The sequence below is a fragment of the Rhincodon typus genome, unplaced genomic scaffold (genome assembly GCF_021869965.1).
Source record: "Rhincodon typus isolate 14 unplaced genomic scaffold, sRhiTyp1.1 hic_rhity00000694, whole genome shotgun sequence".
NCBI lineage: Eukaryota > Metazoa > Chordata > Chondrichthyes > Orectolobiformes > Rhincodontidae > Rhincodon > Rhincodon typus.
This window is the reverse complement of record NW_025966332.1, coordinates 1-20,007: the sequence shown is the minus strand read 5'-3', so window position 1 is coordinate 20,007 and position 20,007 is coordinate 1. Positions and strand designations below refer to the sequence as shown.

Here is a 20,007-nt window from a genome sequence, read left to right as displayed (position 1 = left end):
GAAAAACTGCAGAAAGCTGCAACACCCAGGGATTTGTGGGTACTTGTGCAAAAAATACAGGAAGTTAGCACATAGATGCAGCAGGTAATCAGGAATGCTAATGGAATGTTGGGCCTTATTTCAACAGGCTGGAGTACAAAAATAGGGAAGTCTTTCTGCAACTTTACAAGGTGCTGGTGAGACCACATTGTGACTACTGAGAGCAGTTTTGGTCTCCTTATTTATGACATTATTTCACTGAAGGTTAGCTAGGATGATCCCCGGTGTGGAGGGATTATCTTATGCTAAAGAGGTTGGGATTCTACTCACTGGAATTCAAAAGAATAAAATATGATCTCATTGAAACATAGAGGATTCCTAAGGGGCTTGACAGCGTGACTGCTGAGAGGACCAAAGTGCATTGTCTCAGAATAAGGAGCACCAATTGAAGACTGAGGTGAGAAGGGATTTCTTCTCTCAGACGATTGAGAATCTTTGGAACTCCTTGCCACAGAGAGCTATGGGGGCATAGTCCTTGTATATATTTAAGGCTGATAAATAAATTCTTAGCAGTGGAACCAAGCGAAAGAGCAGGAAAGTGGACGTGAGGAATGTTGGGCAGCCAAGATCCTACTGCATGGCAGAGCAGACTCTAGGGTCAAACAGCCTTCTCCTGTTCCTATTTCTTATGGTTTTATGATGGGAGGCTGTGCAAAATGATTGTCACAATCATGCATGTTGTCAGGTTATTCCTTGTAACATCCCCTTAAAGCTTTCCATACTGTGTGATCTTTGTAAATATTATTTTTATAAATATTATAGACAATAGGCATGTTCAATTACATAAAAATACAAATCCTAATGACATGTATATGTTACAAATGAAAGATGCATAACTGTCACTACAGACCACAGACTGTTATAGGTTGTAACTTGTTATAACCTGTACCTCAGTGGTTTCGATTCCACAGTATTTGTCAAAACAAAGTTGTAACAGTTAATCAACCAGAAAATGTCAGCAATACTGACACAAATCTCTCTATCCTCTCTCATCAGTCATTGCTTGTGAATATTGTGAAAGTCTTCAAGAAGTAGTCAAAAATGTCATGAACTACAGAAAGATATTACTAACATGTACACAAGCCTAATTTCCGCCCAGAAAATTATGTTTCTACTGCTCCCACAACATTTTAAAATGCTCAATATGCTTAACATGATCAAACTGAAAAAAAGTTTGAACCGTGTTCACCTAATCAAAAAAGCAAAAGTCAGAGTCATTGAGACTTATAGTCCAGCAAATATCTATCAAAGGTTTTCAATTTTTTGTGGTCACATTAGGTACAACCACATACACTAGCGTCTTTTCAAAATAAAACTAACTTTTTTGAAAGATTAACTTTTGACAGTTTAACAACATTGGGTTGAAACTGAAAATCCAAGAATTCAAACTTATCAACAATTAAAGCTGAGAAGCAGCACTGTACTATGACTGACTTCAATCAAGATTACTCAGATACAAATGTAGAAATAAAATGTCAATATTAAAATGAAACTTTGGCAGGGCTCTGATGTCTAGCGTGTCAATCAAGTAGGCTGCTCTGTCCTGAACGGTATAGAGCTTCTTGAGTCTTGTTGCAGTCCAGGATGAATACTGCTTCAGAGAGTAATCCTCCACATTCTTCAGCTGTGTCTTGTAAATTGTGGGCAGACTATACAGGGTCAGGAGGTGAATTACTTGTTGTAGAAATCTCAGTCTCTGACCTGCCCTTGTATCCACAGTATTCACAGGCTGGTCTAGCTCAGTTTTGCCAATGGTCACCCCGAGGATTTGATAGTGGCAAACTTAGCAATGGTAATATCAAGTTAAGTGATGAGGAAATGGTTATATTCTCTCCGGTTAGAGATGGCTACTGCTTAGCAATTGTATGGCACAAATGTCACTTGGCCTCATCAGTTCAAGCCTGAATGTTGGAATAACTTCAATTATTGCAACCCATTATGAAAGTTCCTATTGTCTGTAATATTTATAAAATATTATAAAATATTTATAAATAAAATGTAGCCTCAAATTCCACAAAAATAATTGTGAAAGTTGTCACAGGGAAGTATGTAACTCTGAGCTCCAAACACATTTTTCTTCCTTCGTCCTTATCCCAAAAGCTTATTATTCCACAAAGGTAAAATCTACAAAGATGATTACTCAAGCTCCCCACCGACTGAGATAATGGGCCCAATCCATAGTTGAACAAAATTATCATCTGGTTTATTTCTCCTTAATAGGTTTCATCTCAAAATTACTGAATCAGCCAACAAATACAGCCAACTTAGTGTGACAATTATCACAAGGCAACATAGCCACAGCAAGAACAGATGAAATTTATGGATCAAATGTCAATTCAGGAAACCCATGACTATAGGAACACAGGAGCAGGAATAGGCTGTTCAGCCCATCAAGCTTGCCTTGCCATTACAGATCATGGCTGATAGTCTTCTTAATGCCATTTGCCCACACTGGTTCCTCTTTGTCTGTGCTACAAATAACATCCTCAAAATGTCCAATGATTGTGTCAAGCATGATTTCTCATCTATAAATCCATGTTAGCACTGTCCAATTTTGCCATTCTTTTCTAAACGTTCAGATATCATATCCTATATAATAGATGTTGACATTTTCTCTACTATAGACATCAAGCTGACAGGTCTCTAGTTCTCCACTTTCTCTCTTCCTTCCTTCTTAAATAGTGGAGTACAATTTGCCATCTTCCAGTTAGCAGGAAAAGTTCCAGAAAACAAAAGAATTTTGAATGATAACCCACCAATGCATCCATTATATCAATTGTTACTTCCTTCTAAGATCTGTAAATGACAAATCTTTTAGTGCATTTTCGAATTCACCCTAACCAATTTATCCTTCTCCCATTCCCTCAGTTTCCTTTGCTCAGATTTAAGACTTTAGTTTCAGAATGAATTATGTCACATTCAAATTTCATGTAAAATTCTATTTTGTTTTGATCACTATTTCTGAAAAGCTCCTTCACAGAAAGCCTTTTCTCATCACACAACATCAAATCCAAAATAGCCCGAGCCCTCCTTGACTCCTCAAAATACTGTTCCACATAACCCATCTTGTGCATACTCCAGACTATCTTCACTTTGGTATCTGGATAGCAAATGTTTAACCTCATAATCCTAAAATGTTGCAGAAGTACATCTGGAGCCTGAATGACCTGAAACTAGCCAGACTGCCTGTATGGCACATTAGATAATAAAGCAAGGCACCATGAGCTCGCTCAACTGGACATAAAGGATTTTACGGCACTCTGACAGTTCCTGGCCAACATTCATCCACTTATCAAAAACAGACCACCTGATCATTTAGTTAAATGTTGCTTTTGCGATCTTAGTTTGTGCAAAGTAGCTTCCATGTTTCCCTGCATTATAAGAGTGATTATGCTTTAAAAGTATTTCATTAAAGTGGTTTGAGATGTCCTCAGGTAGTGAACAATGCTTAAACAAATGAAAGGCCTTCCTTGTTTTCTATTACCGATCCAAAGACCAGGGAAATGCACTGCCGATAAAGTTAGCTGAACAAAGCAAATATTTAAAATAAATAGGCAAATGCTAATCTGAATTACAAAACCTTGACCATCACCCTCTAAAAGAACAATCTGAGGTTTTTTTTATTGTTTATGGCATGTAGGCATCACTGACAAGATGCCTTGACTTCTAACAAAGGGTCACTGGACCCAAAACATTAACTGTTTTTTCTTTCACATATGCTGCCAGACCTGCTAAGCTTTTCCAGCAAATTTGTTTCTGTTATCACCGACAAGAATTGTGGCCCATTCCTGATTGACATTTAACTACTGTCCAAGGCAATCACTATGGGTCTCAGGACACATGTAGGCCAAACTGGGTGTGGATGGCAGGTTTCCTCTCCAAGAGACATTAGTGAACCAAATGGAGTTTTATAACAATTGGTGATAGTTCCATGATCAGCATTACTAATAATACTTTTCAATTTCAGACATATTAACTGAATTTAAATTCCACTAGTTGCTGTGGTGGAATTTGAACTTTTGTCCCGAGAGCATTAGTCTAGGCCACTGGTTTAATAGTCCAGTGACATTATTATTACATTACTGTCACCACTGGTCTTCTCAGAAATCCCATGCCTTAATAAAACATTGCAAGAAAGGACTAGAACATTCATCATTCTGCTCAAAACGATGTAAAGTTTGATGTGGTATTTACATAATGCAGCAAGCCAAAAAAGCACTGATACTTAAGTTACATACTTGGCTTGAGGTATTGGAAAACTGGGCGTAATATCTCTGAAATCACTCCTATATTTGAAGAGTTGAAGACAAAATGAGGAAGAAATTATTGCATTTTCAATAGGAAAAGTTGGGCTAGTATGTCTTTAACCAAACGTACAGCACGTGAAATTATCCACTTTGGGAGGAAAACTGGAAAAGCAAAATGTTTTTAAACATGCGGAATTCTGTTATTCTGAAAGCTGTTGATGCTCAATGTGAATTTTCAAGACTGAGCTTGACAGATTTTTGTACATTAAAGGAATTAAGACCATAAGATGCAGCAGCAGAAGTAGGCCATTCAGCCCATCAAGTCTACTCCATCATTCAATGACATCATAGCTGATCTCATCACCCTCCACTTTCCTGACTTTTCTCTATAACCCTTCATTCCAAAGAAACATAGAAAATGGGTGTAGAAGGCCAGTCAACTCTTTCAGCCTGCTCTGCCTGTTAACATAATCATGGTTGATGATTCAATCAGTACCCTTTTCCCACTTTCTCTCCATACCATTTGATCCCTTTAGCCCAAGAAATACGACCAACTCCTTCTTGAAAACATTCAATGCTTTGGCCTCAACTGCTTTCTGTGGCAGATAATTCCATAGGCTCAGCACACTCTGGGTGAAGAAATATCTCACCTTATAATTTTCAATTTTAAAGGTGACTGGAAGAAGATATAGGGGAGATGTCAGAGGTAGGTTCTTTACACAGTGAGTGGTAGGCATGTGGAGTGCGCTGCCAGCAGTAGTAGTGGAGTCAGATACTTTACAGACTTTTAAGCGACTCTTGGATAGGAACATGGAGGATAGTAAAATGTAGGGTATGTAGAGTAGTTTGACCTTAGTAGGATAATAGGTCGGCACAACTTCGTGGGCCGAAGGGCCTGTAGTGTGTTGTACTGTTCTATGTTCTATGTTCTTAATCCTAAATGGCTTGTCCCATATCCTTAAACTGTGAACCGTGGATCTGGCTCCCAGTTATCAGGAACATCTTTCCTGCATTAACTCTGTCTAGTTCTGGTAGAATTTTATAGGCTTCTCGAAGATCATCTCTCATTCTTCTAAACTCCAGCGATTAAGAAATTGTCCCATCTCAGCCTTAAATATACTCAATAAACCATTAATAATAAAGAATTCCACAGATTCACAACCCTGTGAGGGAAGAAACTCCTCCTCATCTCTGTCCTAAATATCATAAGGTATGCCCTCTGGCCACCATTCTCCCACCAGGAGCAACAATCTTTTTGCCTTTAATCTGTCAAGTCCTCTAAGAATCTTGTATGTTTCAATAAGGTCACCTCTCATTCTTCTAAATACCAATCGGTACAAGCCCATTATACCCAACCTATCTTCATAAAATAATCCCTCCATAATACGTATTAGCTGAGTAAACCTTCTCTGGGAAGCCTAATGCCAGAATATCTTTCCTTAGATAAGGGGCCCAAAACTGCTCACAGTATTCCAGCCTGACTGGTGCTTTGCATATAGTTTTAGCAAAACTTCCTTACTTTTATATTCCAGTCCCTTCAAAATAAAGGCCAACGGTCCATTTATCTTTCCTACTACTCATCAAACTTGGATGCTAACCTCTTGTGATTCATGCAGAAGGACTCCCAAATCCCTCTGTTCTGTAGTTTTCTGCAGTCCTCTCCTTTTAAGTAATATTCAGCTCCTCTATTCTTCCTGCCTAAGTGCATAACCTCAAAATCAAGGGAGATGGGAACAGGGCAGGGACATAAAGTTGATATATATATTCAACATGATATTGACCAGCAGAGCACACCCATGTGGTCATTTGGCCCATTCCTGTTTTTTATGTTTATATGTCCTTAAGCTTGAATACTTTAAATTAGCTGTGTCACTGTGCTTACATGTTAGCCAATCAACATCTGCATTAAAGCTTTAATCATGAATGGAAAAGGCGAACAATTATTGGCTTGAGTCCATTCAAACAAGATATATTAAGCCACAAAATTTAGAATCAACTCTTTATCACAAGCTTAACTTCAATCATACAATAACAGTTTATCAGCATCATTGTGGAAAGAGCTGAGTTCTGCTGAGAGACTCTAGAATGGGATTCCTGAAAAGCAGAATAAAAACGATGCTAGTTTCTAAATAAAATAACTACTCCAGGAAGTTACAACGTACACATAAATTCTAAAAATGCTGTAGCTGTGAAGCAATCTATTTTATTTTACTACTTTTACAAAACATATTTGAAAGATTCCCTTTTCAGATTAACAGTACAAATAAACAAACATACATAGGCAGAAGAATTCCTGACAATGGCACTCAAATCATCTTCAACATAAAATCTCTGTAACAAACTAAAAAGAAGGCACACAAACATTATTTACCTGCACAGTACGGCTTGCATTGATGTGCTCCTGATGCAGCTTGTCCCATTGACTCCATCGCTGATACTGGAAAAAGAAATTATCAGTACAACAAAAGTAAGGTAATAACTCTAGGACGAGTGTGATATAAGTGGTATTAGGAATCATGATTTTTATCTTTATGTACAATTCTACTTCTCTGATTTAGCTTTATCATGCACATTTTGAAAATATTCAATGTAGTGAGTAGCGCAGAATGAGAATTATGGGAAAGAGTTACCAGAGTAAGGGGAGGTGCAAAGGGATGAGGCAAAGGCAATTGAGCAACATTCAGCAGCCTTGACCCCTCCCTGTTACTGGGTTGCTTAACTGGATACAGTGTCTATTAATGAGGGGTTCACCCCCTCCCCATGAGGTCACCAGCAAACCTATTAGAGTTTGCTGGCCAGCCTTCAGAAGACAGCTGAGGTGTTGCAAATTCTATTAAATCCACTGAATCCTTGTGGGCCCAGGGATAACTGGGGCTCATTAAGAAGTCTAATTGGTATCCAACCACCCACAGATTTGTATATTGGGCTGTTCCCACTCCCTGTTTAAGTTAAGAGAATTTTTCCAACACCAAGAATCTGACTCTCTCCAAATTCTCTCAATCCTCACACTACCATGCCTGCTCGAGTTGTTTGAATTAAGTTCCATAGTTTCACTTATTATTCATAGTTTCACTAACTGAAACTTTCACCTGAAAGGGATATGATTCAGAGAAGCAATTATTTTGAAGTAACTTAGGATTGAACTGGTCCTGGATTTGAAATTTATATTTATTGTGATATTGCTTCTGCACACTGCAATTATTAAAAAGTATATGATACAAAATGGCAGGAAAGAATGACGACTGTGAGTGCTTTCCTTTCTGGTAGACTTAACTGAATGCTACCAGCTTAGTTGGCAAATTATTTTACCCAAATTGGCTATTCACTTTTCATATTCGCCAGAGGGTCCTTTCTCTGGTTCTGTACGGTAGCAAAAAGATCACCACTGTAAAGAAACTGAAATAGGTTCTCAAAATTACAGACTCAAACACACCAATGTTCCAAAAATCACACATGCAGTAAAATTTGCATATGGGAATGCTATGTTTTTTAAAAAATAAATCTCATCATCTCTCCAAACCTACACATTATTTTAACATTGCAGTCACAACATTTAGAATATTGTTAGAATATAAATCTAAAATAAAGTAATGCACTCACAATCATTGCCCACTCGATTATTTTTGTGCGCAGCCTATATATTTAAGTACACATGACCTTTTAATTTTGTTGTGCAGTGGCACACCGTAATAATTTGATTTTGATTATATTGTCACGTATATTTTACAGTAAAAATAAAAAATGTGAAAAGCTTTCATTTTTCACTATAAAATGGCGCCATTTTGAATAATTTAAGAATACAAAAAAAATATAGCTTGAAGAGAGTTCATCAGTCCTGAGGCCAGCTCATCACTGTCACTGACGCCTGCACCATCTACCCTCTGCCACCGCTTTGCCGCCATCTACACCTCACCCAACAATCATCGAAGTCACCAATCCTCAGGTGGCATCTTTGCAACTGTTCTGGTAATCCTCTGCGACCGCCTCGTCACCTCCTGCGCCAGACCAACCAACATCAGAGTCGCCCTCTCTCACCGCTGGGCCAACTTCATCAACATTACCAATCACAAGGTTGCCTTTTTAAGTGGTGGTGGAAGGGCATCATGGCACAGATAGGAACCTCTGAATTGCCACCAGGCATGCCTCTTAAATTGAACGTTTTTCATATCTCCAAAAACATCGACACAACCAGACACATTCATCAGAAAGCACAGTAAAGGACATTTTTTAAAGATCTGCAATTCTATGACAGCAGAGCTTAGCACAGGAGTGCAAAAGACAGGACTGCCCAAAATGGGGTCAGGAACCCAAGTGGAACAATGAGCTATGATTCTGGGGACATCAAATCTGAGGTAGTTGTGGCCATGGTACACCTCCGGTCAAGTTAAAGCAGCTATTTTCTCACTCTATGAGGCCCTCTCTCAGTTCTCCCAGGAGGGCTCAGAACAATGTTCACCCTCCAAATGAGGTCAAAGTGTGAAAATGTTTGAGAAGCACTCGCAAAATACAAAGCTGAAGCATTTAGAAGTATCTACAGATTAAGTGTTGAGTGGGCAATCCACCTCCCCCTGAGGACGCCTACAGCACAGATTCCAGTCTTCAATCAACTCGATTCACTCCATAGCGTCAGAAAATAGCTCAGCACACTGGAGAGAGAAAAAGCTATGGGCCTTACAACAACCCAGTTAGAAGACTGATGATGTGCACTACAGAACTACCTGAAACCTTTGCCAACTGTTGCAGTATAGCTACAACAATGTAACTGACCAGATAATGTCAAAAATTGTCCATATAGGTCATTCCATAAAACCATAATACATTGGAGCATAAATATGCCATTCAGCCCAGCTCTGCCATTCAAATCCGAATTACTCGGAGGGCTGTTAACAGTAAACCACATTGCTATGGGTCTGGTGTCAATTACAGGCCAGACCAGGTAAGGATGGCAGATTTCCTTCCCTGAAGGATGTTAGTGATCCAGACACCTTTTTCTAATAGCAGCAGTTATGTGGTTGCTAATAACAATCCTTTTGTTCCAAATTGCTATTGAATTCAAATGTTATTATCCACCATGGTGGAATTTGAACCCACATCCTCAGAACATTTGCCTGGAATTCTGGATTGCTAGTCCAGTAACATTACGGCCTCCCACCACACCCACAGTGTCAAGCGTGGTATATTAATATACAAACAGAAAACACAGAGTGTTGAGATAAAGAACAACCTTTTTAGGATGGTAACGTGTAACTAACGAAGTGCCACAGACATCAGTGCTGGGGCCACAATTATTTACGATACATATTAAGACTTGGATAATAAAAATGACTGTACTAACACCAAGTTCACAGATTATACAAAATTAGTGTGAGGGCAACTGGTAAGAGTCTATAGAGGAATACAGTTAAGTGAGTGGACAAAGACTTGGCAGATGGACTACAATATAGGAAAATGTAAGGTTATGTGCTTTAGTAGAAAGAATAGAGGAGATGAACATTATTTAAGTGGAGAAAGAGCACAGAAAACTGCAGAGGTATAATAGAATATAAGAACAAGGACCAGGAGTAGGCAATTCAGCCTCTTGAGCCTACTTTGTCAGTTAATATGATCATGGCTAATCTCATCTTGGGCTCAAATCCATTTTCCTGGCTACTCCCCATAACCCTTCAAACTATTATTGATTAAAAAATCCATCTCTCTCCTCCTTACATTTATTCAGTACACTGATGTTCACCACACTCTACAGTAATTAATTCCACAGATTCACAAGCCTTTGAGAAGTAATTCTTCCTCACCGCCGTTCTAAATCTGCCACCCCTTAGCCTAAAACTATGGCCTCTTGTTTTACGTTGCCCCTCAAGGGGAAACATCTGCTCTACATCCTTTCATTCTGCTAAACCGATTGGAGAATACGCCTAAACCATTCAAACTCTCCTCATAAGGTAAGCTTTTCATCCCTGGAATTAGTCTCATGAACCTTCTTTGAACTGCCTCCAATACAATTACATCTTTCCTCAAGGAAGGGACCAAAATATGAAGTACCCCAGATATGACCAATGTCTTTTACAGCTGCAGCAACACTTCCCTATTTTCATACTCTATGACTTTTGCAATAAATATCAAAATTTCATTACTACCTGCTGTACTTGCACACTATGCAGCAATCCCTCTGCACTGAAGTATTTTTACATTTATCTCTATTTAAAAGGTAAGATAATAATAGGGAGGGAAAATTGAATGTTAGCCTTTATTGCAAGAAGGGAGTGAAAAATGAAAATAGGAAAGTCTGGTTAAAACTATACAAGGCAGTTAGACCACCCTAGAACATATCTAGAATATGAACAATTTTTGTCCCCTTATCTAGGGCAAATATATTGGCCTTGCAGGCAGTCCAGAGAAGGTTCACTAGGTTGACCCTGATTTTTCTTATGAGTAGAGGTTGACTAAGTTGGACTTTGCCTCTTATTCTTATAAACTCCAAAGAGTTAATCTCAGCAAAACATTTGAGATTCTTAGGAGGTTTGACAAGGTAGATGCTGAAAAATTATGTGGGAGAGTCAAAGACCAGAGGACATAATCTCAAAGTGAAGGGTTGTTCATTTAAGATTGTGATAAGGAAAAATTTCTTCTCTCCGAAGACAACAAACCTGTGGGATTCTTTACCACAGACGGCTGTCAAGGCTGGGTCGATAGGTGGACACATTTTTAATCAGTAAGGAAATCAGGTCTTATGAGGAAAAGTAAGAAAATGGAGTTCAGGATTATCAGATCAGCATCTCATTGAATGGTGGAGCAGACGTGATGGACTGAATGACCTTTTTCCGCTCCTACATCTCATGATCAACCTATTCATTGGCACACAGTTTGGTTTCTTCCAGAACTCGTGACTTCAGGCTTCCTTACTACCTTAATCCAAAGATGGAGAATAAAAATCTACATTTCAGAAATGAGTTACTGCCCTTCGTGTCAAGGGAGCATTTGCCTGTGGGTGTACCTTATAAAATTGAAGTCAGTAGGGAACAAAGGAGAAATGTCCCAACTGGTTCTCATCATACCCAGCTCAAAGACGGCGGCAGTTGTTGAAAGCCAATGGTGCTAACACAAAACATCACTGCAGGAGGTCTTCCAGGCTCAAAATACTCCTCATCAATGACTGTTCCACCATACAGTCATTGCACAGCGTTCAATTCAATTCACAATTCCTCAGATAATGCAGAAATCCACGTCTGAATGTAGCAACATTCAGGTTTAGGCTGAAAAGTGGCAAGTTATGCGCTTAAAAATTTGTTTCCAGGATGTGGGCATCACCAGGCAGGCTAATATTTACTGTCCACCCTTCACTACCCCTGAGAAGGTGATGGTGAACTGCCTTCTTAAAGCACTGTTTCCAATGTGGTCTGTGGTACATCCACTGTGTTATTAGGAAGGGAGTTCCAAGATTTTGGCCCAGTAGCAACAACATTTATGTGGCTGGCACAGTTCAGTTTCCAGTCAACAGTAATGTTCAGGATGTTGATACTGGAGGAAGTCAATGATGAAACATGTCACACAAGTGGCATAATTGAGTTACATGAATGTAGTCTTGAATGTAGGGGAGCTGATAAGTAGGTTTGCAGACGATATGAAAATTGATGGGATGGTAATTAGTGGGGATGGTAGCTTTAAATTACAGGAGGATATGGATGGGCTGGTCTGGTGGGCTGATCAGTGGCTCATGGAATTCAATCTGGGTAAACGTGAGATGAAGCACTTCAGCAGGATAAATAAGTCAAGAGAATACAGGTTTGAATGGTAGGGCTCTGGGATGCACTGAAGATCAGAAGGACATTGGAGTGCATACCCACTGGTCCCTTAACGTAATGGGACAGGCAGATAAAGTGGTGAAGAAGGCATATGAACATTTATTAGCGGGGTTGGGGGTTCAGGGTGGGGAGTAGGGACACAATACTAGAACTATGTAAAAAGTAGCCCAGGTCACAGATACAGCATTGTGTGCAGTTCTAGAATCCATGTTACCAGAGGGACGTGATTGCATTGGAGAGGATGCAGCGAAGATTTACCAGGATGTTACTTGGTTTAGAGAGTTTTAGTTAGACTGGGGTTGTTTTCCTTGGAGCAGAGGAGACTGAGGTGGTGGGTGGTATCATAGTTGAGGTGTATCAAATTTTCTCTTGGTAGTGGGCTCAAAGTTCAGAATGCATAGATTAAATGTAAGGGGCAGGAGGTTTAAAGAGGATGAGAGAGGAAAAAATGTTTATCATGGAATGGCAGAAATCTTGTAATCACTGCCTGTAAGGGAGGTATAGTCCCTTAAAACGTTCAAGTATTTAGATGTGCACTTGTGATATCAAGGCATAGAAGGCTATAGGACAAGTGCTAGAAAATGGGATTAGAATACTTAGGTGCTTGTTTTTGACAGGTGCAGACTCGATGGGCCAAAGGGCCCTTTTTTTCCATTGTAGACCTCTATGACTAAGTGTCAGACATGACCTCTCCTGGAGAACAATCTCTCCTTGAGATTGAAAACCACCGTTGCACCATTACTGCTAGCTTAGACTATTTAATTTCAGCCTGCACTTCTTAAAGCAGCAGAGCATTGTGGCTGGAACAGATGCTGGGAGTCATGCAGTAAGTGAATCTGGCCTGGAAATACCAAAACATGGCATTATCTAAGGCTTTCAATCATTTGGTGGAGGATGTAAAAGGTTAAGATCTTGAGGTTGGTTGGCTCGCCTAGCTGGTTTGTTGTTCCGCAGACATTTCGTTACCATGCTTGGTAACATCCTCAGTGCAGCCTCTGATGAAGCGTCGGTGTGTTTTCCCGCCTGGTTTTTAAACTCTGGGGTCCGTTGCGATGGATTACCTCAGTTCCGGGTTTCCTCCGTAGTGGAATGTATATGGGGTCGAGTTCAATGTGTTTATTAATAGCATGCTTCGTGGAGTGCCGTGTTTCCAGGAATTCTCGTGCTTGTTTCTGCCTAGCCTGTCCCAGGATCTTGGTGTTGTCCCAGTCGAAGTGGTGGTTCTCCTTGTCCATGTGGATTGAGATGAGTGAGTATTGGTCATGTCTTTTTGTAGCCAGTTGGTGCTACACCGAAGAGGTTACCAAGCACGGTAACGAAACATCTGCGGAACAACACACCAGCTCGGCAAGCTAACCAGCCTCAACACCCACAACCCGAGCTACAGATCTACTCCAAAACCTTGAAGGTTAAGATCCCTGCCTAACAAACAAATACACATACTCAAAGTGACTGTGTAAACTGATAGTCATTGAGGTTAATGCCAGCAGTCCAAGAAGGCGTTGACTGCAGTGCTATAATACATTAAATGATCTCACACAAGTGGGTGAGGTTAATGACAGCACCATCACGTCATAATCTTTCAACTGTATCACTGGTAATACCTAGAGCACCACAGCCTTGTTACCCAACTGACAAAATAAAACTCTATCAAGACTCGCCTTACATTTACAAGATCTACCCCACCCTCAGATACTTACTACTGCAAACCCCACGCCCACGTATTGCACTGGGACAGTGGAGAAACAATAAGACAGAGATGAAGATAAACCATCACTTTCTTTCATGCTTACAGATCCTGATACAGTGGGTAAAATTGGCTAGAAGAGACAGGATTTCACATGCTGAGACACCCATAAATCACCAGGGCATGGTGCAAGAATAGTACAGATACCACATCACAGGAGGACATGTCTGACAGGGGTTGAACTGCAAAGATGAGGACTTCAAAGGACCAGGTTTCAGAAGGCAGTTGATGGGTATACACAATAGAACATTTGGTACATTGGAAAGAAATATTGAGGATTTCAGCACTTGTGTTTTTCAGAGCTCGGAGCACCTCATTCTCCAGGTGAAAATGGTGGCCAACTTCATTAGTGCATTTGTGGACTTCAACCATGAAGCAAAGCATGATACCCAACGTCTCTGCTACAAGTAACTCCCACTATAAATCTTAACACTGCAGTGAAATCTCAGACAACAATCATTTATGATCAGATTGCTCTCACATTAGTTTAGCTTCCAGCTAAGCAACCTGTCATTATGGCTGCCAGTAGTCATGTTCAAAGGGCCTTACAGGGGAGTCACAACAGTCTAACAAGATCTCCTCCGACAAATTACTATGATTGTTGGAACCTCAGCATCGGGGAGTAACAGTGATTCAATGGAGCAGCAGCCCCCTTCTGTCCTCTCCTAATATGTCATCGTTCACACCTACAGTCTGCTCCATTTGGCACAACAGGTGACCCCACCACACTATATCACTCGCGCACTCCCCCACCCTCGCACGCGCGCACTCCCACCCTCATATACACATGCCAACACAAATCAATTCTAAACAAGGTCTCACACCTATCATGCAGTGTCTGACTTAAAATGTCACCTCTTCTTTACACTGATAAAACCTTTAGCTCTCTAGGGACCGTGACTTGATAGGAATTCAGGAATTTACATATACATATTGATCAATTAACGCCTTCTAACTGATTAAAGATTTAACAGCATCTTAGGTTTGTTTAGTACATCCTCATCAATGGTGTGAACCTTTGATCTTTTACTTATGAAGTCTGTGCCTGATACTACCTCTCTCACTGACACCTAAAGGAGGATTGAGGTTCTGAAAGCTTGTGTTTTCAAATGAACCTGTTGGACTATAACCTGGTGTTGTGTGATTTTCTGACTTTGCCCACCCCAGTCCAACACCAGCACCTCTTCATCAGTAAAATGCAGCACACACAAGCACTAAGAGATTCCTCTTCTTGCCTGGTCGTCAGGCCTGCCCCTTCGCTATAGTGAGTGTGAAATATGAAGCACAGCAGCATAAATCTTGAGAGCTGCTCAGCTCTTCCACTGCAAGGAATCTCCAGAAAGGATTCAGACAGCTAAATCATTGTTTCAGCACTCTAATGGCCTTCTCTATTACATACCCTGTGGCAGCATGGTTTTCAGTGTGTGCCTGCTGTGTTAATGTGCATGAGGAACCAGAGTCATGATCCATGTTGTCAACAGGTAGTATTTTTCACTTAGTAGCTACCCTTTAGTTCACTGTGGTGGTTCAAATGCTGCTATTGCAGTGGACTGCCACTAAATGAAGGCATTCCAACTGCAGGATAACATGCAATAACCAGCCCGACAGGCTGCTATGGTTACACATGAGCTGGATGCTGAGGAAGTGAGGCTCCCTTTCGGCTCAAGTATGTGGTGGAGCTAACTCGCATTGCCTGCATGAACATTACTTTATGGGCAATGATAACATGTATCATGGAAAACCTGCAATACCAAAGCTCACTATATTCATCTATCTCTGGCAATGAAGTGTAAAATAAATCAGAGAATGCTATTAATATCCAACAGATCAGGCCAAATCTGTGGAGAGTTTCAGGATGATGCCCTTTCATCAGGACTGGAAAATATTTGAAATGGTTTTAAGAGCAGCAGCAGGGAAATTGCTGAGGGATGTGGAGGGGCAGTTCACTCACAGGGAGGACAAGAGAGAAAGTCTAAAAATCAGCAAAGATTACGTGACAAAAGGATTGATAGTACAAGGCAAAAGGAGATGATAATAGGACAAGTAAAGAAATAAAAAAGATACCAAAGGCCCTCTATGTCCTTATTCCCTTTTCCTCCCTCAGACCCCATCCCTTCTTCAAACTTAATTCCTTACCATGCTTTCATTAAACTTTCAAATCTTCTCCACTCACTCAAATGTTTATTCTCAACAAAATCTTTATCGCCTTTCACCCACATCTCAACAGATTGCCAGCTTAGAACAAAGCCAATTTCTTCTTTCGCCTCCGTGTGCACCTCTTTCGCTGAAAGTCTTCTCTCTGCAATCTTCAGCAAACCCTTTGTTCCATCTTCAAAATTTTCTTTCAACCTAGACTGCTCCTCCGGCCAGAAGCATAATGGAACACTCTCTGCTTGCCTGGATGAATGTGGTTCCCCGAACACTCAAGAACACTAGCTCATCCAGGACAATGCAGTTTGCTTGACTGGCACATCATATCACCTTGAACATTCAGTACCTCTACCACAAAGGCACAGTGGCAGAGGTGTGCACCATCTACAAGATGCATGGCAGCAAGTAGCCAAGTCTCCTTTAACAGCATCTTCAAAACCTATAACCTCTAGCACCGAGAAGGACAGCAACACATGAGAACACCATCACTTGCAACTTTGTTTCCAAACCTCACAGCATCACAATGTGGAATTATATCACTGTTCCTTCAGTGTTGCTTAATCAAAAGCCTGAACATTCTTCCTAATGGCTCTCAGGGCTTTCCTACACCTCAAACTGCAGCAATTCACCACCACTTCTTGGGATCAATCAGGGATGAGTAATTAATGCTGGCCTTGTCAATGACACCCACTTTCCAACAGAGAATTATTAAAATTCTGTGGTTTGGCTATTAACTGAAATCCATTGCAAGCCTATTGACTCCCACCATTACCAATAGCCAGAAGAAATCAACCAGAAACTAACCAAAACAAAGTTTTGAGCTTTTCATGATCACTGGGTGTCACAAAGTGTTTTACAGCCAATGAAGAACTCTTGAAGAGTTGTTACCATTGTAGAAATTGGGCCTTTTATAAACTATAATTTTCTAAAAAATAAATAGGAAAACAAACACTTAATAAGCATTGATAGGACCATCTTAGAAAAGAAACTGTTTTATTTCTGTCTTTAGAACACAAATAGTCCTTGAAAACATCAAGACATCTTGGTTCAGCTTCCATGTTGACAGCCCTAAACTGGCAGGACGATGCTTTGCGAATCATTTATTTCTGCAAGTGTTTAAAACGAACCAGGAGGTAACCTGCAACAAGACATTAATTAAAAAGCTGACCTCATAATGGGAGAGAAAGATAACCATCTTGACATCTTGAAGACTTGTTCCATATTCATTAATTACAAAGAGTCAAACAAAGATAACATAGTGACTACCCTACCACACTCTAGAATGAAAGCATATTAACAAATTCTCTTCAGATTGAAGGGCTAGTCAGGCAGCTGCCCTCTTAAGATGAAAGATGGATCAGGAAAGATGTAGACAATCTCACAGAAGAGTTTTCTATCATCCAGCTAGAGAGCAAGCTGCTGCCATCACAAGTTACTGAGATGAACACGCATTCTGACAACTGCTAGCTGTCCACTAATAAGAGTGAACTACCTTCAACTGTTACAGGTTTCATACTTTTCTATCTATTTAGCTAACATATAATAGCTAAATAAACTGCTGCCTTCAATAGACTATTTTCAAATTACTTGTGGAGAGGTGACTATTTTAGATAACTGTGGCCTCCATAAACTTTACAAATATAAGAAACAGAGTAGGAACCTAAGCATAGCAAACTCCTACAACAACAACGCAATAATGAGAAAATAACTTGTTTTTCTGTAATACTGGTTGAGGGATAAATATTGGCCACCAGGGATAACTTCCCTTGCACATTTTCAAAACCGTGCCATGGGTTCTTTTATACCCACCTAAGCTGTATGGCATACCATGTCAGCAGATCTCCTGGCAGAAGCAGCAGCAAAATTGCCCAAAACAGCATGCAGTGCCCCAGATAGCATTTCACCGAAGTTCTGGATCACGACGCATCACTTCTTCCTCTTTGGATTCCAGTGCCCTTGAGATAAAAGCTAATAATCCATTCACATGGAATTACTCAGCTTTCAAACTCTTTTAAGCTAATTAATTTCAAGTAATGGGCATTTCAGAGGAAACGCCATAATTATCCAGTGTACTCTGCTTTGAAATTGACACAGTAAATATTTTATTCCAAATTTACACCGCTGAAGTGAAAATATGTAAACCACATCAATATTTACATAAATCTCACACACCTTCTCAATATTTATCTGGTGCTTTTGGAGCCGTTCCAAATCAGTTGGGATTGCAACTTTAACAAATTTCTGGATCGCTGGTTCCAATCGTCGAAGGCTCAGTTTTGCAGCATCTTTCGCCATCCTGTTTCCAAACAGTAATTAGGGTCTTTCTGGTTAAATCACATCAGACCTTAAGTAAAAGATTAAAAACATTAGTTCAAAGGAAAAATACTGATATTGCAAGGTCTTTCAAAAATTTTTCTATTCATCACAAAATTCAATGTCTAATAAATAAACGTGTCAAATAATGATTTTTAATAAGATATCACAAGATATTCATCATTTTTAAAAAAATTTTTTCACCATTCATGTTAAACTACCGATGGATGCTTACTCTAACCCTACATCCCATCATTTCAGATATAGATTGCAAATAAAAATGTCATTGACTGTTCATGTACACAACCTAATCCTGTGCTCTCTCAATTTTGTGTCACACCTAAATGGTCATTTAAAAATATTAATACAATATATAAATGTTAGAAAATCCATAAAAGTGCTTCTGATTAATAAATAACCACTCAAAAATATTAAAATCAACTGAGTTAAGAAATAAATCATTATGCCAGCCACACCCATTTGTGACTTTTTTTGTGTTAAAATTTGCTTTCTGAAAAATAAAAGATGTATACATATTTTTGTCTTATGCTAGTCGTGATATAATGGTTCCGGAAATTAACCGTTCTACTAGATAGGTGAACAGTTATTCCATCTGAGTTGAAATATCAAAAATCGCACTCCACACCATGAATTATCCATGTGCAATGCTAGCAGTGGTCTATCAGTCTCACGTTATTTGCATTAACTAAAAAACACATTTGCAATGATGCTGCTTTGAATGTGGCTTGGTCTAAACACAGAAAAATTCAAATTTACATCCTTTCCATATCAAAATGTTAACTTTGCATTGTAGATATTTTAACAGAGAATCGTTATTGTTATCCTTCCAGTTTTTCTACCCTTTTTACCCAACTAAAGGAAACATGTGATTTGCTCCCATGTCTCTCAAAACTGAGAAATATACTACTGTTAGCAGTTGAAGGGATGTAGATACATAATTAACTAACGGTAAAAGATTGGAATTTCCTGTGAGAGAATAATTGGGATGACATATCTGAAATTTTGCCTATCCATATACACATTTTGTTAATTTCAATTTATTCTTAAATTTTCTACCAACCTCAACATAAGATTCAGCGTAAATGAGGAAATCATCAAAATTGGAGCCTTTTAAGACTTGAAACTCAAACCGTACATCCTGCTTTAAATGTAAAAATTAAAGTTCTGAACCATTTAACAATTAATCCATATTAGACATAATATGATTAAGAAAGTACAACTTGGTATGCTTTTTAATGTTTTGTGTGACTTATGCTGAAACCATAATAATGCATTCAAACAAATACACAAGTTTTCATTCAAATATTTGTCAAAGCCCAAGAAACACCAGAAAAATTATTTTGTTCCTTGCTCAATCTAGAATTCAGAATTTAACTCCTAATATAAAAGTGTACCTGCAGAAATATCACATATGTTATGACCAGTTGAGAAGGGAGAATTGGTTGCCCTCTTTTTAAACCCCTCTCAGTCAGTTATATCAAATAGTTAATTTTTTAGCACACAGCTGTCACAGTTCAATTAAAATGTAGTTTGCTAGAAAATGAACGAGCCAATTACTAAGGTTTTCTTGATTGAAAGGATAAGGAATTTTATTACCTGTTCAGCCTGTGAAGAATCTAATAAAAAGGTGACATGAGACACACAAACATGGACAACAAGTTTAAAGAGAGAACAAGAGAGATCCAAACAG

The 20,007-nt window shown here is 39.3% G+C and overlaps 1 protein-coding gene across 3 annotated transcripts in view; it reads right to left on the bottom strand.

The window, feature by feature from the left end:
• The window catches only part of LOC109921547 (syntaxin-17-like), a 36,520-nt gene extending 18,191 nt beyond the window's left edge, over nucleotides 1–18,329 (bottom strand). For 2 of the 3 annotated variants that reach the window (XR_007266316.1, XM_020521567.2), the window contains exons 1-2: nucleotides 18,156–18,323; nucleotides 6,658–6,723 (exon numbers count right to left, since the gene is read on the bottom strand). Coding sequence is in view for 1 of the 3 variants with exons in the window: in XM_020521567.2 (XP_020377156.1) it covers nucleotides 6,658–6,723; nucleotides 18,156–18,278 (189 nt within the window). In the remaining 2 variants the exon portion in view is untranslated. Of the gene's footprint in view, nucleotides 1–6,657; nucleotides 6,724–18,155 lie in introns of all 3 variants that reach the window. The other variant, XR_002259467.2, reaches the window with a different exon arrangement.
• Nucleotides 18,330–20,007: the final 1,678 nt, after the last annotated feature.